The sequence below is a fragment of the Prionailurus viverrinus genome, chromosome B2 (genome assembly GCF_022837055.1).
Source record: "Prionailurus viverrinus isolate Anna chromosome B2, UM_Priviv_1.0, whole genome shotgun sequence".
Lineage (NCBI taxonomy): Eukaryota > Metazoa > Chordata > Mammalia > Carnivora > Felidae > Prionailurus > Prionailurus viverrinus.
Genome location: NC_062565.1, coordinates 122,252,725 through 122,280,673, shown reverse-complemented (window position 1 = coordinate 122,280,673; position 27,949 = coordinate 122,252,725). Strand labels below are relative to the sequence as shown.

Genomic DNA, 27,949 nt, shown 5'->3' with positions numbered 1-27,949 from the left:
GAAGTCATAGTAGAAGAATCTGCATCAAGCATATGTTGGTGCCCATCATTTGTTGATGTCATCAGTCAAAGACCACCAGGACACGACTAGTCAAAATGACCGATGCTGGCTGCAGCAAGAGAGGCCATCCACCATGGAGACTAGGTGCTTCTTAGTAAGAAGGGGTACAGAGGGGCTTGTTAGAGAGTTGGGCACACCTAGGTAATTTTGAGGAGGGCTCGAGTGAGCAAGGGTTTCTTCTGGACTTGGTGGCTGTCAGAAAGTGGAGGTAATTCTGCAATTGAGTACCCTTTGAGGGAGGGGCAATGGCTGCAAGTAAAGCAACAGCAGTCACTCAAGTTAGCCACAGGAGGGAGTCGTTGAGTCGTTTTTACGGTTTGCACAGTGCTTTTCGCTCAGCGTTTATAGGATCTCACTTCAGGATCACAGTGACCTTGTCTGATGTCAGAGATTTAGGAATTGTTAATGTTTGATAGAAGAACACCATGGCCTACCCAAGATGGCCAAGCCAGCTTTCAGCTCTCAGACGCAGCTTTTTCCTTGCTTGGAAACCACTTAAATAGGTCGAAATAATAGTGTAAAACAGAACAAACAAGTCAATTAAATTATGCCTCCAATAAAGGGGCAGGAGGTAGTGTGTGGCCTTTGTAATATCAATTCGGTACCCCATTAACTGGGTTTAATTTTGTGATTCTCAGAGCAGTGTTCTCGTGCTGGAGAAGAGACACATTTTCACTTTATCAGGCTTCTATTTTCCTCCATATAGTCACAGGATACAATATTATAGTAGAGAGACTTGAGCCCATTAAAAGGCTGTAGAACCAGGAGAGGGGAGAAGGAGGGGGCAGAGAGGAGAGTGTCTTCTGCTCAAGGTTCTTATGGAGACAGAAGGATGGTGGGGTCCTCAACAGGTATTGCCTCTGCCTGGAATTACCCACTTATTGTCTGCCTGTTAACTTCCTCCCCGTCCTTCCTTATCCACCTCTGAAGTCCCGGCCTCTGGTCCCTTCGCTGAACTCAGGTGGAGCTCTCCATTCCCCGCCCTGGGTTTCTGCCAAGCATAGTGCCCGCCTTCGGGGTACCCACGCGCTACTCCATTGTGACTTGCTTCGTGCTCTGTCTCCCCTAGACGAAGGTGAGAGAGAGAACTGGAAGGTACCCGTATCTTCCCCTATGGCATCTGGAGATGCTTACGTAACAAACACACCGTGTACTTCTTGTTACTGCGGCCCACCTGGGTGGTTCAGAGTTCCAAAAACACTTGAGAGGATCGTGGAAAATCAGGGAATAATTCCAAAAAGAACAATTTGTTGCCTATGAGGTGAAAATTACCCTGTCGCCTTCTGAAGTATTCTAGAACTACTGATGTTCAGAATATTGCACACCTCGTGTTCATAATTTTGTCAGTGGAACTTAAAGCCTTGAGTCCTCTATTCTCGCTGTGCAGGCCCTGGCGCTAGAGCAACCGCTGGGGTGCGGCGGGGGCAGTTGCTGCCAGTGGGAGGACACTTGGATGCAATCCAGGGGTCTGGGCTCAGCAGGACGAGCACTGCAGAGCAGGTGGACCAGTCCGCAGGATTCGGGAGCAGGTCACATGCAGAGGTACAGTGAGGCAGGTGGAACCACAAGGGAGTAGAGTCTCTACTCCTAGGCTTGGGTATCGGATTTTAGTCTCCTTAAGGGAAACAGGCAAGAGACGATTGGTCCTGAGTTTCAAGGGAAGGGCATGAAGACCCATTAGGGCTCAGGCCGAAGTGAGGCTGAATGCCACGTCCTCAGGAAGTGTCTCCCGCTTCACCTGCGCTCTGGTTCCAGAGTCAGGCCTGTGGCTGAGCGGCAGGTGGGGATCAATGCTTGCCGTGTAGACAGGAAGGGGCTGCTAGGACAGAGGGAGAAGGGAAGTGAAGGGCCAGGGCACTATGCCCAAATGGACCAGGTCAAGCTTGAATGACAAGTGGCACAAAGATGCACCAGCTAAAGCTGACTTCATGTCTGCTCTGAAGCTGGGCCGATTTCTGTGAGAAGTTCTGAGAAGCACCAAGTGCACGTTACAAGTACTGGGGCCAGCTTCTCACACTATTCTGCTCCTCTGTGTCAGAAAATTCCACACACACCGCCCCCCCCCCCCCCCCGGTGTCCTTGGAAAGTCCCTCCTGTTTAAAAGATCTCCCTTAGGTAGTCCTCTAATTAGAATCTTTTGGATGATTGCAAACTATACAAAAAGACAAAAACCTTGATTAAGCAATCCACATTAGTCTCCGCTGTTTCTGTCACACAATCAGATCTTTTTCTCAATAGCTTGGGTGAGAGATAGCTCAGTGAAGTGGGGGAGGGGAAGGGAGGGTGATGCATATTTTTGAGCATGACGTGCTTAGGAGAAAGAAGGGTGGGCTTCTAGAAGGTTCGGAAGGAGCAAACAAGACACTGGAAGCTGAGTGGGAGAATCAGGGACACAAGCTAAGAAAAGTCTGTCTGCTCTGTCTCTCTCAAAAAAATAAATACATAAATACATAAAAATAAAATAAACATTAAAAAAATAGTTAAAAAAAAAAAAAAAGAAAAGTCAGTCTGGGCTGGGTATTTCCCTGCCAGCTCTCTGCTCCAGGCTCCCTCCCTGGTACTTTGAACTGTGGGGCCACAGCTGGGGTCTGCAGACCCTATCGCTCAGATCCCTTGCCAAGTGGCTTTTTGCCAAAGGGAGGCACTAGGAAGAGCCTGGAAGGAGGGGGAGGGAAGAGACGCTCCCTGTATCCAGACCCTGTCAGCATCTCTCCAGCGACAGCCCAAGTTGCAGCCCCCAGCTGCCCTTGGCCCAGCCCGCTGTGGCCACGCCACAGCCCTGCAGGAGCTCTCTCTACCCACCTCTTCTTGTGTTCCCCGGGGCTCAGACATGACATCTGCTCTTTGATGTTAACTATTGTCTGGGCGCTTCAGCCGGACTGGCCCCTCTCTCTCGGCCTTCCAACACAATGTAACCATTTCCCTGCATGACTTCGAAATACCCACCCTGGTTTCTGGGTTCTGGAATGGACGCTGGCTGCATGTAGTGTTGTATTTGTCCCTGCACGTATGTTTCTATTTATAGGTAACCAGGTATCCAACAGAAGCACCTCGAAATGACCCCACGTCAATAACACAAGATAAAAGAAAAGTCACCTGGAAAAGGAACGTTAAGAATTTTCGGCCGAGAAGAAAAATATTTGCCTTTAAACTTCTTCCCTGCTTCTTACTGGGTGAGGAGAAGGAGGCTCGAGAACGTGGCTAAATTAAATAAGATGAGTTATAATTCCCAAGTTTCTGCAGAGGCTTTGAGCTGCAAATGAGAGAACACCAGGAGCTTGGTCCTTTGTTCACCAGACCATCATCAGAGGTCACCTTTAGATCTGCAGAGAGGCCTGAAGCTTAGGGAAAGAAGAGCCTCTCGCTTTGCATCACTGATTAGCAAGAATTTTGGAGATTATTTAGAGACCAACAAGGGGGGAGCAGGGAAGCCCTAAGGATCTAAGGTTGTGCACAGCCAGGAAACATCCCAAATGACCAATGAATTTAGAATATTGATATCTCACATTTGACAAAATTTTAACTACAAAAGTGGCATATTGATAAAGGTTCGTCACAAAGTATTCATGAAATTTAAAACTGTATGGAGTAAAAAGAGGAAAAAACCCTCACTCCCCCTCCCCTTTCCATCCCCTCAATCAAATAGGCATCCAAGGAGATTATATAGGACATATTATCCACTAGCTCTCTTTTTTCACCTAATAGCACATCCTTTCAATGGCTACATAACATTCCTTATTGTGGGTGTCACAACTATTTACCATATTCATTGGTTGGTAGACATTTCTATGGTTTTCACAGTTTTTAAATTACCATGCAAACAGATGTCCTGTGACTTAGCTACTTGCACCAGAGCAAGAAATTCTGTGAGAGAGATTCCTAGGCTTACCAGACTCCAGGTGGGCACATTTAAAATGTTGACACTTCCGGGGCACCTGGGGGCTCAGCGGGTTAGGCGTCCGACTTCAGCTCAGGTCATGATCTTGCGGTCCGTGAGTTCAAGCCCCTCAGGCTCTGGGCTGACCGCTCAGAGCCTGGAGCCTGCTGCGGATTCTGTGTCTCCCTCTCTCTCTGCCCCTCCCTTGCTTGCGCTCTGTCTCTCTGTCTCCCCAAAATAAATAAATATAACAAAAAATGTTGACAACTGCCTGGTTGCCTTCCCAGGTGTTGTGTTGTAAGCCCTCCCACCGTGGGAGCCCACGGAAGAGTACACGCTGCCCACGGGGGATGTGTACTGTCTCTCACTGGGGAGACAGGGCATCTCTGTGTCCTTCACATCCTTTGATTAACAGTGTGGCCGAGCACTTCTCATACCTTCATTAGCCAATTGTGTATCGCATCCCTTTTGCTATGAATTGTTGCTATTTGGTTTTTTTTTTTTTTTTTTTTAGCCTTTGCTTATTTTTTTCAACCGGGCTGTTTGTTTCCCTCACCAATTTATAGAAATTCTTACACACACCACAGATATGAATCCCTTGTGTGTTATACACACCATGCATATATTTGGCTTGTGGCTTTATTGCCATGGCACATCTGGCTGGTAAGCTGCTGGTTTTGGGATGGAGGGACCGGTCAGAGAGAAGGCAGGCAAGGTAAAGAGAAACACAGATGAGTGATGGAGAGAGGGAGTCTGTCTTCAGTTACCTCTGTGGGGTGAGGGCAGCGATGCGTGGAGGAAAAACATGATTAGGAGAAAAACAGATTAATGGTCATTCCTTACTAACTGCGATTTTGGACAAATTGACTTCTTTGAGGCTCAGTTTCTTCTACAATAGAGGGGATTTAATGACACTTACTTTATATAGGGTTGCTGTGCGGAATGAATGAGTACATTCGTGTCAAGGACTTGCTTCAGGGTCTGGCCCTCAGTGTTTGAGCAATAAAGCTTATAGTGTGAATGCAATAAAAGGAGATACACAGATACCTTCTGACATTTCAAAGGGCCATGAACACATAAGCTGATGTTACTTTACCAGGTTATTATCCCTTTCTCAAAATGTACCGGAAGTCTGTGAAATATTCCAGAACTCTCTTCACTTAGAGTTGGGAGACTGGAAGGCTCCTGAGTGTCAGGACACCTCCCACATTCCCTGATTGGTAAATGAGGACGTCGGGGCTGGAGGTGAGGACAAGGCAAACTCAGGGTAGGGAGACTCCCTCACCGGTGGGGAGAAAGACAGAAGTTGTCTCCACCATGGCCGGAACAAAGGCACTTCTGACGCTGGAGAACTTCATTAATGGAAAGTTTGTACCTTGTAGCTCATATATCGATTCTTATGATCCGTCCACGGGGGAAGTATACTGCAGGGTGCCAGACAGTGGAAACGAAGAGGTGAGTAGTTCACTTAGGGAGACTGAAATGTGCTTGGTGTCTTGATGATTACACATCACTTAACTTTTCTAGGAGCAAGGGGAATTGGGAAAAGGTGCCTAGTTGTTAAACATCGGCAGACAGGAAGATTTTAGTTCTGGGAAGGTTTGCTTTGTAATCGGACTCCTAGGATGTAGGTTTCCCCCGCAATCTGAAAAGAGAGCCTTCCTATGACACCTGTGGAAATGGCATAAAGTGCAGAGTTTCCTCCACTTACTGAAAGTTCGTGTCATGCAACTTTGCTTTTGGGAAAGAAGTACATACTATGGTAATGGCTCTTTTCATAGAAGTGAAAATCCTCTTTGGGTTTCTTTTGGTTAGCGAAAACAGGTGCTAAGGTAAAAGCGAAGCAGTGTCATGTGACCTTTCAAAAGGGGCTACCTGGGATGCCTGGGTGGTTGAGTCGGCTAAGCTTCCGATTTTAGCTCAGGGTGGTCTCACGGTGCGCGGGTTCGAGCCCTGCATCGGGCTCTGCGCTGACAGCGCGGAGCCGGCCTGGGATTCTCTCTCTCAGCCCCTCTCCCCAATAAATAAATAAATAAACTTAAACAATATTCTTAAAAGAAAGGAACAAAGCCCAGGTGACTGTGCAGAAGCAAGTTATTAGTCTAGGCAGCTTAACACACAGCTGCATTTCTCAGACATTCCTTAATAGGTGTCTACTAAAAACTATTAGTTGTTAAGAATGATCAGTATTACTGTTTCCTTTTCTCTACCAAGTGTTGCCTAAACTTGCCACTATATTCATGGTTTTCTGAAAAACTTGTTATTTCTCTAAAAACAAGCAAAAGTAAAAACCCAGGGATTTATTTTAGGTTATCCTTTAATAATTCCTTATGTTTTTAAAATATCTGGTAAAGTAAAACTGATCATTTGAATGATGAAATGCAAAATCAAATTCCCATATAGTTTTGTGTTTAAATTTAATACCATCCTTTTTCTTACTCAAAGTGCTTAATGGCACACACATTAAAATTTTTTTACTGATGTTGAATTAATTTTGAGAAATTTTATAAAATGGTGGAGACACATTTGATTAGTTATCACTTATTTTATTGACAATGTAAATGTGTCTGGGGTGATAAATGTGGCTGATGGACATATGCTCATCTAATGCCTAATGGATTTTATTTTTTAAGGCACAAAGAACTAGATTATTTAAAGGATAATTGTAACCTTCATATATTAATAAAGATATATAAACAAGCCTCCATCTATACTAAGCTATTATTTCTCATTTGTTAATAATGTTTTCAATCTGTCTTGCATTAAAAAAACCTTTAGACTTATGGATTAAAGTTAGCAAATGCTGGCTAATCTATTGGTTAAACTGTAACCCACAATTTTGTTTGTTTCAAATGACCTGGGATAGATGTGGGAAATCCAGCTTTGTGTTTTCCAGTCCTCCTGGTCTCAGGGTGTTTTGTAAACTGAAGTTAAAAACGACAAATATGACAAATTCAGTTGAAATATTTTCTGCAGCTAATGGCTCATGCCTTTTCAGAAGACAGAAGGTACTATGGAAGCACCTGCTGGTAGAGAAATAAACATTTTGGATTTCCCTGCAAATATTCTCTCTGATCCCCATAAGTCCCAGCTTTTTCTGGCTTGAAAACTACGGTCCACGTACAAACTACATGCCCGATTTTACAGAAAGTCACTCACAGAAAGTGCTGCTGGTTTTGCTAACAGCGGAATTATCCCCAATATGAGTCGTAACAGCCTACAAATAAGACTTTATCATCGTCCTTTATTCCACAGACGACAGTGAGCTAACATTCTCATCTCTGATGCTTAGATCAGTGGCCACACACACACACACACACGTATGGTGGCATTTACATGATAGCTTTGCAGTCATCAGCACAGACTGGGGCTGGACCACCTAGCTTCAAAGACCAGCTGCACAACTTAGTGTGTATGGTCTTGACTTAGAGCTGCACTTCCGTGTTCCTCAGTCGCCTTACCTGTAAAGTGGGGATAATAGTAACACCTTATAGTGTTGTTCTAAGGATTAAACAGACTGGTATATGTAAAGCCCTTAGTGTGTGGCAAATAGTAAATGCTTCCTAAGTCTTAGCGTATGCTCATGTTATATTCACATGTATTCTAAGACAACTTAGAAAACATGACTGTACTTGAGTTCTCTGCGTAGCGAAAAGCTTAGCTTTTACACTGACAACCTCAGGAAGAGGACGTTTTGTACTGACCACAGCAGGAATGAACCCTCCTCTTGTTGGCGGGCGCCCAGGCCTCGGCCGGGCGGCAGCTTCTGGTGGAAAGCCCACATTCCTCCTTCATCGTTTCTGTGGGTCCACATTAGAGATTCAGCTTTTGAAATGAAAACACCATTTTTTTTCCAGAAATGTATAATTGAAATGAGACTCATTTTATCCTTTATTCAGCCCCGCTGAGAGGGACTCTGTTTTCTATAAAGAAAGCAAAGGAGGAATGTACGTCAGTTTTGGGGGGAGAGGGCAGCAGAATTGTCAGATCATGTCACATGAGAAAGATGCTCGTGGTGACCTGAAGCCTGTGGAAAAGGATTCTGAGGCTGGGTCTGAGCCCGGGGGTAGAAGCAAGCTGTGAGTTATTATAGTCTTGTCATGTGTGTGAGAGGGGAGAGGGGTGAGACACAGGCTATGGATTTGCTGTCTCTGGAAAAGATATGCTTAGACTTTGCTAAGGAGCAGACAAAGGCAGCCCATGAACTGAAGACCTGTTTCACCTTGCATGAATTGGCCTTGCCCGTACCTTCCCCTGTATATTTTTGGATTTGGCTCCAAAACCAGGTCTCCAAACTATCTGTTCAAACACAGATATCCTCCTCCCCAACAGGCCTCTTTTACTGGGCAGAGCCCGGCAGGGGCAGGGACTGAGGCTGTGCCACAGAAGGCCAGCCATGGTCTCGGGGGCCGCAAAGATCTGGGTTTGAATCCTGATACTGCCACTTATTGGCTGTGTGACCTCTGCTAAGTGACTTCAGTGCTCTGTGCCTCAGTTTCCTCATCTGCATAATGGGCATAGCAATAGGCACGGTTTAGAATTTTAGAACAGGTTAGATGAAATAATTTGTGTGTCTAACATCCCTTTATATAGAAAAATTAGTAAATGGCTATTATAATTAGTCATTCGGAGGGGAAAGACAGCCTGCAGATATGATTTCAAGCAAAATTTTAGACTTTCTCAGACGTGTTAGAGCTGGATTAAAAGTTTAGAGATTCTACATGTCTAGATGAGTTTCCCCTCCCTATGATATTAAAAAAATGTGTATTTTGACATGATTGAAAACGTGCATCTGTTAAAATTAAAATGGCTTTTATTTTTAATGTTTATTTAATTTTGAGAGAGAGAGAGAGAGGGAGAGAGAGCGAGCATGAGCAGGGGAGGGACAGAGAGAGAGGGAGACATAGAATCTGAAGCGGGCTCCAGCCTCCGAGCCGTCAGCACAGTGCCTGATGTGGGGCTTGAATTCGCGAACCACAAGATCATGACCTGAGCCGAAGTCGGGTGCTTAACCGTCTGAGCCACCCAGGCGCCCCTCAGACAGCTTCTTTTTAATAATCTGATTGCCACATCTGTACACCTTGGTCAAAACGGATCCCTCTTCTTTGTTTTTGTGGTGCCCTGATTCACCGGTCACGAAAACACCATTTTGCAGGTAACTCAGCACTAGCAAGTGTTGCATATTTGAAACTAGGCTGAAAAAAATTAGGCATGCGTGGAGCTGTGGTTTCTGGATTCCTGGAACCTCAGGAGCAACAGTCCTAAGGTGACTGTCTTCCTGATGCTCCTCAAAGATCGAAGCCGCAGTGGAGGCTGCCAGGGCAGCGTTTCCCGGCTGGTCGGCCAGGAGCCCCCAGGAGCGCTCACAGGTGCTGCACCGGCTGGCGGATCTGCTGGAGAAATCCCTGGAGGACTTGGCCCAGGCGGAATCCAGAGACCAAGGTGAGTGCAGCCGCCTCTTAGCGGTGCTTTATGGCAAGTGCAGTACAACTACTCAGACACTGGAGATTCACACCCTCGTTCCCGTTGGGCAGGGGACCTCTTGTCTCTTAACCACAATGGATGGGACTCAGGGCACCTTCTCCCCATCAGGCTAGACTGCACGACGCTTCTCATGGCAGAGGTAGAGGTGGAAAGCAGAACCACCTGGGAGTTTGGCATCTGGCCCACATCTGCCCCATTCTGATGGCCACAGCAAGTCAGAGCTGAGCCCAGGTTCCAGGGCAGGAAAGCAAATACATTTTGTCCATTTGGTGGAAGGCACAGCGGAGATGCTTGGCAAAAGGCACGGATATGGGGAGAGAGGAAGAGGAGGGCTGATCCTGCAATTCTCCAATCCTAGGCAGAGGGGTTCTAAGCGCGGGTAATTGAAGAGCAGTTACAGTCAAGTTGTTCAGAAAGAGTCCAACAGGTCAGCATTCCGCTCCCTAAGCAGCTACCGTCCCAGAGGTGTGGATAATGGAGTAAATGCCCATAAATCCTTGCAGGGATGTCTGTTAGGAAAACCCAAGATCTTTTAAAATGGTATGTGTGCTATATATCAGCTTAAACTTAGGAAGCAGCTTGAGTCTAAGCCCTTAAGAAGGAGATGTTTCCTGCTGGTGCTCCTGCTGCGGGGAGTCCCCTGGAATTGCCAAAGAGAATAAAGGAAAAGTCCGGAATCTCTTTGTTCAGTCCAGGAGCTAGGTCGTGCATGGGGCACATGGTGAGCGAGCATCACATGCCAACCTCCGGATGCCATTGGTCGCTCTGTCACGTGCCCATCTGAAGGTCTCTGCCGCGTGCTGGGGGACATTTCATGTACAGCGTATGTCTGTCCGAGGGGTTTTATGGTGTCGTGCAGATACAGCTGTCCTAACACCCATTACTCCAACCCCTTTGTAGCCTGCACAAGGCATGGTGATTTTGAATTGAAAGAGCTGATGTGAGCGGAGTGGTAGCATCTGGCGAATTCATGATCGCTATCAATTGTTCAACCCCTCTCCCACCCACAAACGAAGATTATTTGACTCCGTTTTAAGCCCCCCCCCATCTTATAACGTCATACCTAATTATTTCACAGCTTTATGAAACCATGATCAGCTGTCCGTTAGTCAAGGGCTGGGGTCCGGGGCTGGAAGGCACCAAGGCTACGTGAGCGTGAGTTAGGATGCAGGTGTGGTAGTGTCTCCACTACACTGACTGTGCCTCCTGTTGCTGACTTGTTACAGGGAAAACCATAACGTTGGCAAGAACCATGGACATCCCCCGGTCTGTGCAGAACTTCCGGTTCTTCGCCTCCTCCATCCTGCACCACACATCAGAGTGCACACACATGGACCACGTAGGCTGTCTGCACTACACCCTGCGGGCCCCCGTGGGGATCGGTAGGTGCTGCTGGGTGAAAGCCTGCACTGGGTTGGTGCCGAGGGGATGCCCCATCTGTCCTGCAGCACCGATCTAAGGGAACAGACCCAGAAAAGGGAAAGAACTGATTTCTTCTACTTGGACTGAAAATTAATGGGCCTCAAAAATCTATTTCGAGGTTATTTTTCTTTGTGTCAAATTCCCCACTTATTCCGAAAACATCGTTCCTGGGAAATTACCAGGAAAAGAATAATACCGAGAGGAAATTCACGTACAAAGATTTTCCCCCCATACCACTAAAAAAAAAAAGTTTCTTTCCAGAGAGGCTTGTAGTTAACAGCATGGATTTGGGATATGTACAGGGTCAGTTTCGTTAACATTTGTATATTTCACGATTCTTATCTGAAAAACTGGGAGAATAGTTTAATTTTATACTTATATATTTTAACATGGATTAAATGAATTAGTAAGTGTAGGGCACTTAGAACAGTGCCAGATACGTGAGCCTTGACTGAATGGGCCGCTTCTTGCTTCCTTTTGGAGGACATATAAATATGAGCAATGTCTCAAAGTATCCACTAGATGTCACTGTTCCTCCGAGGAAAAAAACCCACCAACCTCCCATATTTATTACATTTTATGACAGGATAAAATAAATTAAAAGGAAAGAAAATGGGACATTTTACCACTTTGATTATTTGAACCCTTTGGAAATCACATTTTGAAGGCATTTAGGAGAAGCTCAAACCTTCCTCTAAGAAGCATGATGATATACAATGCTGAAAAAATACTGTTATCCCCTAAAGAAAAGATTTTCCAACGAGAAATATAATAATATAGAGTGTATGTTTACTTTCACAGCACAGGTTTGAGGGGAGAGTATAAAATAAAATGAATCCATTTACTTATTCATAAGGTAGATTGTGTGTGTGTGTGTGTGTGTGTGTGTGTGTGTGTTTTATGGTTGGAAGCCTACACGTGGTTTCAGTATTGCGTGAGAACAAATTCTAGATGCTGGTTCTATTACTTGTTTAGCAATCCTATCTGCTCATGATACAGGTGAGAACCTAGAGAGAATTTTTTATTAAAAAAAACCCTGGCTTGGCAAAATGGATTTCGCAGCCTATGCATCAGAATTCATTGGCCTTACTAGTAGGAGGCCCCCACAGGGCACGCTCATTACTGATTTGTTCCTATTTTACAAATAATTCTAAAAAGCTTGAGACTTTATGTCTTAATCCACAACAGATTAGAAACAGTGATGGAAAACCTTAAGTAGGAGCTAGACAGTTTGATGATGAAGGAGAGAGAGGTTTTAAAAAATGTGAGTTCCCAAAACTCATTACAGCTGGAACTGTTTAGTCACAAGTGACAGCCTCTTGGTCCTAGAACTTATATTGCTGTTTGTTCATCAATACAATTGTTACGACATCAAGAAAAGAGTAAATTGTATGGATTTATGGTTTGAAGAGGCACAATGGCGTATGATACGTTTCAGAATTCTTTTCCTGAAGGTGGCTACCAATAGCAGAATTGGGGATTTTTAGAAGAGTAAGCTTCACTTTGATGCAGGAGGGAGGAGCGCCACGTGAAGAAACCCAGTGTGGCCAGCCTGCTTTGAGGGGCATGCCATTGCTGAAGGTGCTTCTGTCCTCTTGCAGCTGGTCTGATCAGCCCCTGGAATTTGCCACTCTACTTGCTGACCTGGAAGGTGGCTCCGGCCATTGCTGCCGGCAACACCGTCATAGCCAAGCCCAGCGAGCTGACGTCAGTGACGGCCTGGATGATGTGCAAACTCCTGGAGACAGCAGGTGATTTAGCTGCGGGTCCCGAGGGGCACGGGATCGGCTTTGGGGTTGCGAGTTTTGCGGGCTGCGCCACCTCCGCGTCGCTGACGTTTGAAAAGTTATTTTGGATGGAAATCCGCTCAGAGCAAGATCGATCCCATCGACATCTTTGCTTGTTGTCTCCCTGAGCTTTTCCCGAGAAACCCCTTTCATCACACTGCTTCCTCTCTTCGCCCGTGTACCGAGCTGCTGCAGGAACCCTTCCGCCAGGAGGGGGCAGGCAGTACAGAGACTTGTACAATCGGGGAGCCTCAAGCCCGACAGCAGCGGGCCCCAGAGAGTGTCTTCAGTGGTCAATTTGAATCTTCTGTTTGGATTACGTGTTAACCTTGATGAAAATAAGGCTACTGTTAGGCACTTTTCTGTATGGTTATAGAGTAACTGCTCAAAATAGCCCATTTTCAAGAGATTTGAATATATATCCCTCAGTTTCCCCAGCATTCGGAGCCACTATGTGGAAGCTGATGCAATATGGTTCCTTGTCCTTTTTTTTTTTTTAATGTTTATTTATTTTAGAGAGAGAAAGAGAGAGAGAGGACACAAGTGGGGGAGGGACACACAGAGAGAGGGAGACACAGAATCCGAAGCAGGCTTCAGGCTCTGAGCTGTCAGCACAGAGCCCGATGCGGGGCTCAGACCCATGAACTGTGAGATCATGACCTGAGCTGAAATCTGACACTCAACCAACTGAGCCACCCAGGTGCCCCTCCTTGCCCTCTTTTTGTGAATAGTATAATGGTCACATTCAAGGTATGTTCCTGGTTACATTCTGGGGTATAACTCAGCATGGGCACAGGGTTAGAGGGGAACCATCGGGAGGCCCCAGCTTATAACCCACAGGAAAGCCCCTCGCTATTAGGTCCCTCAGCTCAGGTCTCCATACATACTCTGGGCTGGGATGATGGGTGATGGTGGGAAACAGGCTGTCTTTCTGTCAGTCTCCGCTGTGCATACGTCCTTTCAGCGCACAGAGAAGGTAGCTGGGCTCACCCATATCTGTAAAGCAGGTGGTTGGAAAGAGCCCATCCCTCCCCCTTCTGGATATCTCATCTCTCCAAGCAAAAATATACATATTGGCTTCTAAAGAAGTTGAGCCAGTTCTTGACTGCAAGGTTTAGATGGCAGGTTGAACTGTGGCCTTATGACCCTAGTCTAGCTGCCCATTTCCCTTGTATTGTACAGAGGAATGAGGCCCTCCATCCTCAGTCTTTGAGGTGACATTTACGGATGCCCTAGGCTCCTGGAGGGTGTGTGATAGAAAGATGGCGACCTCTCCCACGCCCCACCTGTCTGTCATTCCTTCCTTCCACGAGAGATCACATTCTAATGCCGTTCTTTGCAAAACTAAGTGTCTAGTGTCTGCGGGGGTCCAAGGCAGTTCTTCCCTGCCTGTTGACTGTAGGTCCCCCGAGTGAACAGAAGTGGGACCTAGGCTCTGCTGTGATCCATGTCGGGGAGGGAACGCATGGAGGGGGCATGGGCCACAGAGCTGTGTTCCCAGAACCGTGCTCTCTTGAAGTCAACTACGTCTTGATCTAGGATGATTCCTTTCCCTGAGTACTCTCCCCTTCCATACACCCAGAACCTGGTCTGCATGAGAGGTTTATGTATCCATGTATTTGCACAGCAGTGATCTTCTTTCTTGTGAACAAATAAGCTGATTATACCAAGGTGGTCCTTCTCTCCTTCCCAGCCTGGGCTGGCTTTGCTGAACTTCCCTCCTCTGGCCCACTGAGAGCATAAGGCTCAAATATCACCTTAAAAAAATTATTTTAGAGAGAAAGAGAGGGCACAAGCAGGGGAGATGGGAAGAGGGAAGGAAAAAGAGAATCTTAAGCAGGCTTCGTGTGCAGCGTGGAGCCCGATGCGGGGCTCGATCCCGTGACCCTGGGATCATGACCTGAGCCTAAACCAAGAGTTGGATGCTTAACCGACTGAGCCACACAGGCACCCCTCACATTGCACCTGCCTTAAGCCCTCAGTTTCTCCACTGAGACTATGTAAGAGACACTTTTAATGGTGTAAGAAAAAGAAAGCTAAAATGACCTGCTGGTGCGTTCTGGATATTTAAAGAGCCAGTCCTCTAGTCCTGAGCCTTCAAACAGACTTGCCAGATGACCTTCCTGTGAAGTGCAATCATTTAAAAAAGCACACAGCGAGTAACTCTTTGCAAGTCCTAGAGTATTCGCTTCTTCTTGGGGGCACCAAATGTTTGCCCTCGTTCTTGGAGGGTCTACTGAAAGCGAATTTCTGGCCTTCCTATTTTTTTTTTAATTTTTTTAATGCTTATTTATTTCTGAGACAGAGAGAGACAGAGCATGAGTGGGGGAGGGGCAGAGAGAGAGGGAGACAGAATCCGAAGCAGGCTCCAGGCTCTGAGCTGTCAGCACAGAGCCCGACGCAGGGCTCGAACTCACAGACCGTGAGATCATGACCTGAGCCGAAGTCGGTCACTCAACCGACTGAGCCACCCAGGCGCCCCTGGCCTTCCTATTTTTGTTCTGCCCAATTTAAGCTTGTTGCCACCCTGCCGCATCCTAGCATGGGAGGGACCTTGTGCCCTTTCTTGTCCGTTAGCCACCTACTCTCAGGTTTCTCGAATTGGTATTTGCCGACTGGGCTGCCTTCTTCCTTTGATAACCAGAATATCTTAAGGGTAGAGGGCGGGTGTCTCTAGAAAAATTTCATTACTGCCTCCATCGAATGGCAAATTGGTACTGAGAAATAATGGCCAGTATGTAGCTCTTAACATATTAACACCAGAGCTCAAGGAAATATAAAGTGTTCGCGCCGTTGTGTAGAAGGCAATTGGCCTGGAAGAAATGAGCCCACTTTCCTGGGTTATAAATGTGTGGTGTTTCTAAGTTTTCTTCACTCTTCGTTAAAATGCTATTGTAAACGTTAGAAGGGATTTGATCCATTTTTGCCTTCAGGATTTATAAAGCCTGACCAACAGCCCAACTTCTCTTGCCCCCAAACTCCAATCAGAAAACATCGGGCAGGGCGCCTGGGTGGATACGTCAGTTAAGTGTCTGACTTCGATTCAGGTCACGATCTCGTGGGTTTCTGGCTTCGAGCCCCGCGTCGGGCTCTGTGTTGACAGCTCAGAGCCTGGAGCCCGCTTTGCATTCTGTGTCCCTCTCTCTGTGTCTCTCCTCGGCTCATGCTGTCTTGTCTGTCACTCAAATTGAATAAATAAACATTTCAAAAGAAAAAAGAAAGAAAATATTGGGCAAATATTCACATGCCCAGTAATAATTGATGGAGATTAAGACCCCTTCCTGCAAACGATGGGGAACCTGTCCTTGTTTCTCTCCCATCAGCCTCCATGGGCCCCCCTCTCCTGAACCTCCTCTTTGTCCCAACACAGGGCTCACCTGCATTCACATGGTGTCTGGCCCTGGGCCTGGCCTCTGTGGCAGTGACCTGTGATCCAGGATCGAGCCAGACTAGGTTTCAATAAGTGTGCACGTGACTGTAACAGTGGGGCCATTAGAGGTGATGCTTTGTCAGATGCCACGTTGATTCTTCACACCTGTCCCTGAGGCTCATCTGAAGGGGGCCTCGTTTGTCCCCTCAAGTGATCAGGCTAAGACTGGCTCTACGGGAAGGTGTTCGTGATGATAATGGATCATTGATGATAACTTATTATTTATACTTTAAAAGCATATTCTTGAAGAGATGGTTTTAATCCCATGGAGTATGTTTCTATGAAGGAGAGAATGGCCAACCTGGATGGAAAAAGATCCTAGCAGCAGGGTAGTTCAAGAACCTTACACATTGGAGGTTTTCTGCCTATGTTGCATTTCAAGGTTGATGAAATACAGGCAATACATTCAGCTACCTCCAAGCAAACCTAAAAGCTTCCTGGACACATCACAATTGCACACAGATTTTCTTTCTGGACACTTAAAGCTTTCAAACAAAGTCAAGAACCGTTTCTGATTTGGATAATGTATGCTAAGTATTTGTTCATTCATTCACTTAATTGCTTACTAATCTTCCGCACCCGGTTTTGCCTCGTAATGGTTGCCGTTTAACCTCACTTTGCCTCAGTTTGGGTGAGGTGAGGATATTAAATCCTACCTGCATCATCAGTTGTTGGGAGATGGGAAGGGTGTAAATCACTTGCAGCAATAACTGACCCGCAGTGAATGTGAGCGTTTCGCAGTGTTCATCTATATGGCAAACTAGGCCATGGCAAGGGAAACAGGGTGGGGAGCAAAACACAGACACCATTTCTGCCCTTAGTGTGCCTTCCAGGGTTGGATAGGTAATAAACAAGGAAAGCCATAAACACATAAAAAAAAAATACACGCAAATGTAGGAAGGTAGGGTCTCATGATAGAAAGATTGGGGCACCCGTGTTCGGGTGTCCTTGGTATTTTACGTCAGTCCAGGAGTGTAACGGTATGTCCATATTATGAGACACAGGACCTTCAACTCAATACTCACCTTCCCAGAGGAGCCTCCCTCACGTCCCTGGGCCAGGATAGTCTAATCTCTTCTTCCCTCGACTTAACGTGTTCACACTGCGTTGTGACTTCTGGATGCCAGCTAAGAGCAGGGCTTCTCTACCTTAGAGGGCCTGACCTGCCTGAGGATATCTCTGCGTCCTCAGCCCCTGATGCCTAGTCAATATTATGGAATGAATTAATTAGAATGTTCTAATCTTCGGGGCGCCTAGGGTGGCTCAGTCAGTTAAGCGTCCCGCTCTTGATTTCGGCTCCGGTCAAGATCTCACGGTCTGGGAAATCAAGCCTTGCATGGGGTTCTGCGCTGACAGTGCAGAGATTGCTTGGGGTTCTCTCTCTGCCTCTCCCTATACTGGCTGGCTCTCTCTCTCTCTCTCTCTCTCTCAAAATAAATAAATAAACATTAAAACAAAGAGAGAGAGAGAGAATGTTCTACTCTTCGTTTTTCTAAGGCAAAGCGCATGGAGCTTTGTTATTAAACTAGAGGCGGCCATAGACATTTCCTCCCACCCATTCAAGCTATTGGGCTTTCCAAGAGAATGTCTGTGTAACGGAAGTTCTCAACATACCGAGAAGAGTTAGTGTAACTGTCACTGTGTCCCATCCAGGTGTTCCACCAGGTGTGGTAAATATTGTGTTTGGAACGGGGCCCAAGGTAGGCGAGGCCCTGGTGTCCCATCCAGAGGTACCCCTGATTTCCTTCACTGGGAGCCAGCCCACCGCCGAGCGGATCGCTCAGCTGAGTGCTCCCCATTGCAAGAAGCTGTCCCTGGAGCTGGGGGGCAAGAACCCCGCCATCATCTTTGAGGATGCCAACCTGGAGGAGTGCATTCCCACGACCGTCAGGTCCAGCTTTGCCAACCAGGTACGTCCTCTGGGTTGCTCTGTTTGTTTTTATTTGGTTTCGTTTCATTTTTGGTTTGTTTATTTTTAAACTCTGTGACCCTGTCAGACTGGATCTCTTTCATCACAGTACAAAGCCAGGAGTGAGCCGGTCAATCTGGTGCTATTTCAGTGAGAAGAGATTGTTACATTGTGTTATTCCGCTGACTGTCTGTGTTATCTCGATGTCCATCTGTGGTCTTGTAGAGTCACAGCTTCTGTTTAGCAAGCTCCTCTTTCTGAGTCACAGCTTTTTGTCAGGTACTGGCCATGGGCAAAATGATTGATTTTTTGTTTCTCCAAGCTTTTCTCTCCCTTAATTCACAGAGTCACTCTCATTCTCTTCTCGCTATCTCAATGTCCTCTCTCCAGTGAACCTTTGCTCCCCCAAAGCATCCTAAATGCACCACACACTTAGAAATAAATGCCTAAACCAGCCTACAGCACCTTTCTTATGTTGGAGTCATGGGTGTCATGGAGTCGTGGCAACTTTTCATCTCCTGAAATTGTGTAAACAGTTGTTTTTCTGGAGGCGACAGTTTTTTAGCAAATTCTTCGATGGCATCCCAAAGGGTTAGGAAAACCAGCCCAGATAGACCAGACTGGAAGCATCACGAAGAGGACACCTGTACCTGCTTTGGGGGCACACTTGACCTTCAACAGGTATACAAAAATACTGAATGATTTTCTCCAAAGGGTCTGTTTTTATTTTATTTTTATTTTTATTATTTTTTTAAATGTTTATTTATTTTTGAGAGAGACAGAGACAGAATGCGAGTGGGTTAGGGGCAGAGAGAGAGGGAGACACAGAACCCGAAGCAGGCTCCAGGCTCTGAGCTGTCAGCACAGACCCCGACACGGGGCTCGAACTCACGAGCTGTGAGATCACGACCTGAGCCGAAGTCGGACGCTCAACCGACTAAGCCACCCAGGCACCCCTCTCCAAAGGGTCTGTTTAAAAAAAAAAAAATTAGCAGAGGGCAAAGAATTAATGAAAGAGAACTGTCATAGAAGGATGAGTAGAATGAGATAGATCTTTATTTAACTTGAATAAACTGCAAAGCCTTTTGAACCTTTGTTTCTGTAAAATCACAGAAGCAAGAATGATGCCTTCCAGTAGGGTTTTCATGAGTGTCGAACGAAAAACATTCTTGACGGTGGTTTTTCAGGATCGTTACAATTGTAATGATTTCTCTCGAAGTAATTCTTAGAGAAAGTGGTTTGATTACGTATCTCTGTCTGCACCTCTATATACAGATATATCTGTGTGTATAGAGTGTTTCTGAATCAATAGACTTCAATTTCAGATTTGAGAAAATAGACTTGCAATTTTATGATACAGCTATTTTAATCATTAAAATAAACAAGGATCGAAACGAACAATGAAATCGAGTATTTGGGTGGCTTAGTGACAACAGTGCGGTGGGGGGACAAACCGTGGCCTGAGACATAGTTGAGGGGGTGTTCAGTGGCCTCTGCATGGTGGCAAATGCACTCCAAGTGCACAGAAGGACTGTGCAAGAACTTGAAATGCTCAGACAGCCTTCCTCTTGGGGGGGGGGGCGTGTATTTTAAATGCCGGTGGGAAAGGACATGAACCCAACTGGCTAATTCGAGACAACAAATGGACTTTAGGCAAAATAGAGGGGCTGATTTCTTTTTCCTTGGCCGAGAGATGAGTCCCACATAGTGAGCACTTCCTCCTCAACTGGACACAACGGGCTCCTTCGAAACATCTCCACTGTGTGTACTCTTCTTTGGAGTGGGGCACACTCATACTTAAGACACGCCGTGGGACTCGGAAGAAACGAACACAGACTTCAGCACCACTCAGACTGAAGTTGAAACTTCCTGTGCCTGGGGGCCTTGGGCCTGTGTTTGGTCAAACTTCATTTCCTAATTCTGAACTGGAAAAGCTAGTACACCACAGAAGTATTATAAGGAAAGCATCCCTCGCTGTGCCTGGCGCACAATGGGCACTCAATCAATAAGATTTCTCTTCTCTTATTTCCTCTCAAGTCATGCCACTAGGGACGCTAGTCTCACCTATGCTTTCCCGGCACTAAGTAGTCAGGAAAACCCTGACTGGTTAACCCCTCAGATCTCTTTACCACTCCCTCCCCTGCCTCCCGCACCTGGCGGAGGGCACTCGTGTTGGGAGATTTCCCAAGCCAGGTAGGCAGATGGTTCTAACCGTGATCCTGGCTGGCAGAGAGAATTTATTGCTCCCAAACAGTGAGTGTTTAATTTGGACAGTGCATCTTTGCACAACTAGCAAGATAATTAGAAACGTTCTATTGTTAGGATGGTTGTGAAGGTCGAGCAAATATAAATGTGACAAAAATAGTTGTTCATGCGTATGTGTACTTGTCAAACCTATATAATGCTTTGATGTGTCTAGAATGGTGTTTGCGAACGATTGCATGGCGTAGCCAAATGAGAGTAAGGATGACTTTTCATTCAGGCACCTGTTAACACCTCAGCCCAGGACACTCAGTGCCTCTGCTTGGGTGACGATTAGGCGTCTGAGCCTTACCTGTGCGAAGCAGAACTTCCGGTTTCCCTCCCTCTCCTTTCCCTGCAGTGCTGATCTTCTCCCTGCCTTGGGCTCGCCTTCCCAGGGAAGAGCACTATCATCTGCTCTGCGGCTCCATCAAAAACCTGGGAGCCACCCTGATTCTTACCCTTCCTTTTCCTTCTGTCTCAAGAACCCATCAACCAGTCTTGTCGGTTCAGTTGTTTTTTTTTTAATGTTTTTGTTTGGTTTTGGTTTTGGTTTTTGAGGGAGAGACAGAGCATAAATGAGGGAGAGGCAGAGACGGAGGGAGGGAGACAGAGGGAGGCAGAGACACAGAATAAAAGCAGGCTCCAGGCTCTGAGCTGTCAGCACAGCTGTCCGGGCTCTGAGCTCCAGGCGTGGGGCTCAAACTCGTGAACCGAGAGATCATGACCTGAGCTGAAGCTGGACGCTTAACCGACTGAGCCACCCAGGCGCCCCGCAATTATTAGGATACATCCTGAAACCCGTCTGTTCTGCAGAGCATCTATACCAGTTTCCTTGCACTTTTGGGGTCCCATGTCCCTTTTCGAGTCTGGGAACGTCAGTGGACGCCTACCACTTCTCTCATGTCCACTGGGCCTGCCCTGGTCCGAGCTACGTCCACTTATCTGGACTTCTGGAATACTCTCTTAATTCTACTCCGATCCTGCTCGCGTTCCCTTCCGTTCTATTCTCCACACAGCTGCTGGGAGGATCCTTTCACAACGTGAACCCCATCACATCATCCTGCTGCTTAAAGCTGAAAGGCTTCCACGGTCTTTTCATGATGCCAGGAGCAAGGTGCAAGCTCCTTGTGAGCCTGTGAGACTGCATGATACTGCCTTGCTCCTCACCTCCTGCCCTCATTTCCTACCCTCCCCGACCCCATTCCTGCCTACACTCCCGCTCAGCCCTGCTCGCGCTGTCTTGCCTTGCCTCGCACACCGCTGGGGTCCTCATGGTGGGACTTTGTCTGGTTTGTCACCGTCTCCCATTGCCTAGACCAGTGCCTGGCCACTGCCAGGTGCTCACAATTGCCGCGTTGACCTATCCACGAAGGAGGGTGTCTTGTCATTGTCCTCACATGTCATTCTTGGCAGGGTGAAATCTGCCTCTGTACCAGCAGAATCTTTGTCCAGAAGAGCATCTATAGTGAATTTTTGAAGAAGTTTGTAGAAGCTACCAGAATGTGGAAAGTTGGCATTCCCTCCGATCCATCGGCCAACATGGGAGCTCTGATAAGTAAAGCTCATTTGGAAAAAGTAAGTACATCTGTGCAATGTGAGTTTGGGCATAAGCTCAGTGTAGGACACAGCACACATCCATGGTTTGAAATGTTGTTAATTACTGCCTTATTCCTAAAGCATTCGGACCTGTATAGGAAACGGTCTCTGAAATATTAGATATGAATACACAAATGTAGTCCAAGTTAAAGCAGCATCTACACGGAATGAATGAATCTAGGAAGTCAGCATGGAGATAGAATCAAGAGTGAGGAAGTCAAATTTCAAAACATAAAGGTCACTAATAAGAATGATGCAGAGTAAGGGAGGCAGGAGTTTCCATAGATAAAAGTTTCCAGTGGAAAGGATTCTGCCTCTGGCTTACAGCAGATGGAATTCTGGAAGGGCCAGCATGCATGATCCTAATTAGGTGGTTCGTAATTGGTAAGGTGAGTGGTGGTCCATGTGGGAGAAGCCATCGATGGTCTTTGGGTGGTTTGTGGCATTTAGGTCTTTAAGGTCATTTTAACTTATTACCTGATGTGACTCCCAAAACAAGTCATAGAATTTGGGGGCTAGGGGACCTTGTTTTCAGCTGTGGTGACTGAGGGCCCCCAAGGAAGATACGCTCCCATCAGTTAGCCTCTGAGGGACAGGGCCTTTACCTAAGTTTCTGGAAATCTTTGACATTGCACAGATGTGGCAGATTAACTGCATTTTAACTTTGACTTTTACAATATTGTGAAGCAGAGATGCACATAATGGAGGGTGTAGTAGCTTGAGGGTCTCTTATTTCTTCTATTTTCTTCAGTGAAGCAGGAAGCAGGGTGAGGAGGAGAGAATGTGTGAAATGGTTCTGCGGGAGAGATCCCCATGGCTTCTAGCATAGCCACAGAAGCTGTGGACAAAGGGCAAGAACCCTAACCTAAACCAAATGTGATCTTTAGTTTGTTTTCAAGACTTGAACCACTGACAAGGTTTTAGACCCAGTATGGCCGCCCAGAAATGCCATCTTCTGTGAAACCAAATTATGCTGGCAAGACGGGCATTTATTTAATGTGGCAGTTGGATTTTGTTTTCTTACTATCATTTCAAGGTAGTTACTGAGGTTCCATGAATAACCCTGAAAATGGTGACGGGTACAGTTACCAGTTTTTTCCTGACCGCATTCAAACATAAGCACGTATTTATCTTTCAAACAGAAGTTTTCGAACACTCCCGAATATTTTTACCATCATGAATGTTTTCTATCTCCGTCAAATAACTAAGAAAAAAATAAACTTTCTATTTTGGAATAACTTAAGATTTATAGAAAAATCTCGAAGAGAAGGCAGATGGTTTCCATATCCACTCACACAGCTTTCCCTTTGTTACCGTCTTACATGTCCACGGTGCAACTGTCCGCACCAAGAAACTGACGTTAGCACATTACCGTTAGCCAAACTGCAGACTTTTCAGCCAACGTCTCTTAATTTTCTCCTCGATCCTTAGAGAAAATAATTTCTCAGCTACTTTCCTTATTAAAATAAAATAAAGTTAATTATTTTGCACTCATTTTAGAAAGTTCCATGACCCTACTGCTTTTAAGGAGAAAGATTTTGTACACACAGTTAAAAAGTTTTTAAAAAGGGGTCCCTGGGTGGCTCAGTTAAAGCGCCCAACTTCGGCTCAGGTCATGATCTCGCAGTCTGTGAGTTTGAGCCCCATGTCGGACTGTGTTGACAGCCCAGAGCCTGGAGCTTGCTTCAGATTCTCTCTGCCCCTCCTGCGCTCTCTCTCTCTCTCTCTCTCTCAAAAATAAACATTTAAAAAATTAAAAAAAATAGTTTTTTATCGTTGGCCGATTTATTTTATTTTGATTTCTCTAGGGAAGCACACCAAAGATGTTATTCCCGTTACCCCACCACCTATCGACCTGCTGCTGTCTATGGAGTCTCTCTTGTTTGTGGTCCCTCCTTCCTCGTGTAGAGCGCCCCTCGGGTGGACTTACGTTTCCTCCCCTTGTGAAGCCTTAGGGCAATCCTGCGGGGGCTCAGAGGGTTCCTGGATGTCTGCCATCGTCGCTGCTCCACGTGGAGCAAGTGTGCCCAGATGCAAGGAATCACAGCGTCCCTCTCTGACTCTCCCACCAGGTGGACCCCTGACGGGTGCTTTCCGATCACTTCTTGTGCGAAGGCCCTGGGTACCTCTGCCCTTGACGGGGAGCTCATGGGAGCAGCTAGGGAAGTGTAAATGTGGCCTTTCCGGTGGGACTCTTTTCAGTCCAGTATGCCAAACCCTCCGGGATGGAGGAGGCAGCGGACACGTTCCACTGATGGGCATCTTTACTCGCCTCTCACTGGAAAGCTTGGGGGGCTGCGTGCTAAGGAAGGTCTGGCTACTCTCTTTGTTTTCTTCTGCAGTTTGTCTATATCTTCTCCGAATCAAATTAGCCCTGGAGCATCTGGGGTCTTTGTCCCCTGCAAATTAGCCCTGCAGCGTCTGTGTCCATCTTACTTCTATGTGGCTGTCGCGATAGGTGCCGGCGATTCAGGGACAGAAGAATCCCATTAGAATATGTCGAGGTTGTCCTGTAATGGCAAAGGACTCAGAACCCACAGAGACACAGCATGCTCCTAAGAGGACCTGTGACTTTTCAGGTTCCCAGAGACCCAGGGGATGCATAGGTAGCTACAGGCGACTCTGTCCTCCAGGAGTGAAGAAAAGGCTCTTCGCCTATTGCATGGCGTTGCTGTTTGTTTTCACTTTTGTTTTTCTTTTTACCCCCTTGAATTCTTTTCCACTTGACTGTCTGGAGAATCTGGCTATACGCCAGCCTCCCCAAAGATGCGGGTAATTGGAGACGGAATTGTTGAGTGTTGACAGTGAGGCTGGGGGAAGCGCAGGGGATCCTGGCTGGTGCATCCCCCGACAGGGCCAGGCTTCAGGCCTAACAAAGGTCCACTCTGGCAGTTTCCTGTCTTCTTTTGTCAGGTTAAAAAAACCCGACCTGCGGGGTGGGAGCATCTCTGAAGTCTCGTAGCCAGTAAGCATCAGATCATGTGTTACACCATCTCCTTCTTCACCAACAGCACTGAGAGCAGCTGGCATCCATAAGACTTACTGTGTACCGGGCATCACGCTAAATATTTCACATGCATGATTTTCTTGAATCCTAGGAATGGGTGGGAATGTTAATCTTATTTTTCAGAGGGGAAACTGAGGCACAGAGCATTTGAAATCTCTCCGTGAGTAAGTGGAGGCCCTGGGATTTGAACACGTGGGCTCCCCAGCACTCCCTTCTGCCCTCTGTGCTCTGATTTACGTGCAAAGCTACGAAGTAATAACTACTCTCTGTTCTCAAAAAAGTTTCGTAATAATAGTCTATTACATTTTATGGCATATTACCAGTCACAATGTTGTTTTCTTTTTTCAGATTTTACCGAAAATCTCAGTTCCTGAGCTTCTAGTATAGATAGTCTATCATCCAGCAATACTTTCCCCAGAAAATAAATTCAGTTTAGTGTGAGTCATCTTATACATTAAATATCTTGAAAAGTTCACAGTTTGAAAACCGACGCTTTCACGTTTTAGAGCCAAGAACCTCTAAGAGATAGATAACCATGAAATTCTGGGTAGAGGAGACAATCTAAAGCCAGAACGCTCTGAGTTTGAATCACTGAAGAAAGTTCTGGTCCTGTGACCAGCAGGGGCCCCTGGGGACCTTTGCCTCAACTTCTCCTGTTCACGCAGGATTCGACCTTTGGCACGTTTTAATCTGGGTGGGTTGCTTCAAGAGGAATAAGAGAATACGGGAAGGAGGAAGAAGAAGTCCAGACCTCATTTAGTCTCCACCCGCAAACTAGACTAGGGCTTTTCAGGAAGAACGCTGAGATCCCTGCACGGGCTGGGGGGAACGGTGTAGCAGCTTGGAATGCAGAGCTGCTCCAAATGTTCTATTTTTTGAAAGTGTTTGACTTTAAGTGTTCCATAAACTAGAGCGAAACGAATCATAGAACAACATTACCTTTTTATTTTTACAGAGCGAACACATAGCTCTACGTTGAATACAGTTCTACGATGAAATATTAGTCGGACACTGGGGCAGAATGCTCAGATAGATAGGTGATAAGTAAGAAGCCAAAGTATGATTTCAACGTACCCAGCCTTTGATGGACCGCCTCACTGCTGTTCTACGCTTTTAAGTTGGGGGATTACTTTTCTATGGCTTCTATGCTTATGATACCCTTCAGGGGCAGGATAATGTTGTGACCACAACAACCCTTCCAGACATAACCATATGTGTCATTTTATAATGAGTCATTTCTACAACCGTTATTAGTAAACATCTGTCATTGTCCCCGAGTCACTGGGTTTACTTATTACATAATTTATTTCCCATTATAGTTAGCTATACTTTATTGCCTAGATATATTTTTAGAATATAATCGGTAATGAGACTAGAAGTTAGAAATTATTTGTTCTGGAAGCCTAGCTATCGTGGCCATTAATGCAATCTTATACACCCTTCAACTTCCCATATTCTGCAGTGGACACAGTCCCTCCCAAGAGTGAGCAACTATTCTTTTGTGTATTTAACTACCGATTATAGCGGAGTGTGGATTCTGGCTTTCCTGTTTATTCGTTGTATGGACCATCTACCCTTTTTGATGCTCAATTTTGTCAGCAAAGAGGAGATAATAATACATAGCTAATAGAGTTTTGAGAGAATTAAGTGAGAATGGCTGAAAAGCGTTTATCCATGTGCCCAGCACGTAGACATTAAATAAATGACTCCTCTCCTCTAACGTATGAGGGCTGGATGCGCAAATGATGGTCAGAGCACGTCTGCCCTCAGGCTTAGCAGCTGGGCAGTACGGTAGTCAACGTTGGAGTTCTTTTTTTTTTAATTTTTTTATACATTTATTTATTTTTGATAGAGACAGAGCACAAGTGGGGGAGGGGCAGAGAGAAAAGGAGACACAGAATTGAAGCAGGCTTCAGGCTCCTAGCTGTCGGCACAGAGCCCGATGTGGGGCTCGAATTCACAAACCGTGAGATTGTGACCTGAGCCGAAGTCGGACGCTTAACCGACTGAGCCACCCAGGCGCCCCTCAGCTTTAGAGTTCTTAGCAATGACCTTACACGTTTTATGTAGATGATTCAAAAATATTGAATTTTCTGCTGCTTTGTGTAAAACCAAATGGTAAGGTGCTGCTAATCATGGTTTCTACCCACTTAGGTCAGAAGTTACGTCAAGAAAGCCCGCGCCGAAGGGGCCCGGATTCTGTGTGGTGAAGGGGTGGATACGTTGAGTCTCCCCCCCAAGAATCAAGCAGGATATTTTATGCTTCCCACAGTCATAACAGACATTAAGGATGAATCCTGCTGCATGAAGGAAGAGATATTTGGTCCAGTGACATGTGTCGTCCCCTTTGATAGTGAGGAGGAAGTGATTCAAAGAGCGAACAGTGTTAAATACGGATTGGCAGCAACTGTGTGGTCAAGCAATGTGGGCCGTGTCCACCGAGTGGCTAAGAAGCTGCAGTCGGGCTTGGTCTGGACCAACTGCTGGCTCATCAGAGAGCTGAACCTCCCTTTCGGGGGGATGAAGAGTTCCGGGATAGGCAGAGAGGGAGCCAAAGACTCTTATGAATTTTTCACTGAAGTCAAAACAATCACCATTAAGCACTGACCTCGGCCAGCGGAGAAGCTGTTATGGTCAATGCTCGGCTGTAGAGAATCAGTCATCCAACGTGGTGAGCAGACTCACCAGCATAAATTCTAACCACATCTTGACTTAGCGGGTTTTCTCTATCCTCGGTAGTTAGTATTTTTATCTGCTGTCAAAGAGATGCTGTCTATTTTCACTGTGGAGTCAAAGAAGAGAAGACTTCTGAACAGGAAGGCACAAAAAGGGAGCCAAGGGATTGTCAGGTTTCCTCTATGTTGTGTCTTCACTTTTTTTTTTCATTGTTTTGATTGAATTCTTGGTAATTTAAAGACAATCTTTTTTTTTTTTTTTGCTTCTTTTTTTTTAATTTGAGAGGGATAGAGAGAGACAGACAGAGAGAGAGAGAGAGAGAGAGAGGATGAGCACAAGTGGGGGAGAGGGCCAGAGGGAGAGAGAGAAAGAGAGAATCTTAAACTGGTTCCATGCTTAGAATGGAGCCTGATGCAGGGCTCAATCCCATGACCCTGGAATCATGACTTGAGCTGAA

At 46.1% G+C, this 27,949-nt stretch overlaps 1 protein-coding gene across 3 annotated transcripts; it reads left to right on the top strand.

Annotated features, from left to right (window-relative positions):
* The first annotated feature begins 5,018 nt into the window (after nt 1-5,018).
* Nucleotides 5,019-27,724, top strand: ALDH8A1 (aldehyde dehydrogenase 8 family member A1). 3 transcript variants are annotated; one of them, XM_047859767.1, is made up of 7 exons: nt 5,019-5,392; nt 9,232-9,379; nt 10,648-10,803; nt 12,445-12,594; nt 17,714-17,970; nt 21,627-21,788; nt 26,971-27,724. In XM_047859767.1, exons 1-7 carry the CDS (start codon nt 5,162-5,164, stop codon nt 27,421-27,423), a joined length of 1,557 nt encoding a protein of 518 aa, XP_047715723.1. In that variant the 5' UTR covers nt 5,019-5,161; the 3' UTR covers nt 27,424-27,724. The 3 variants fall into 3 exon arrangements, with proteins under 3 accessions (XP_047715723.1, XP_047715725.1, XP_047715726.1); XM_047859769.1 differs by lacking the exon at nt 12,445-12,594; XM_047859770.1 differs by lacking the exon at nt 21,627-21,788.
* The last annotated feature ends 225 nt before the right edge of the window (nt 27,725-27,949 follow it).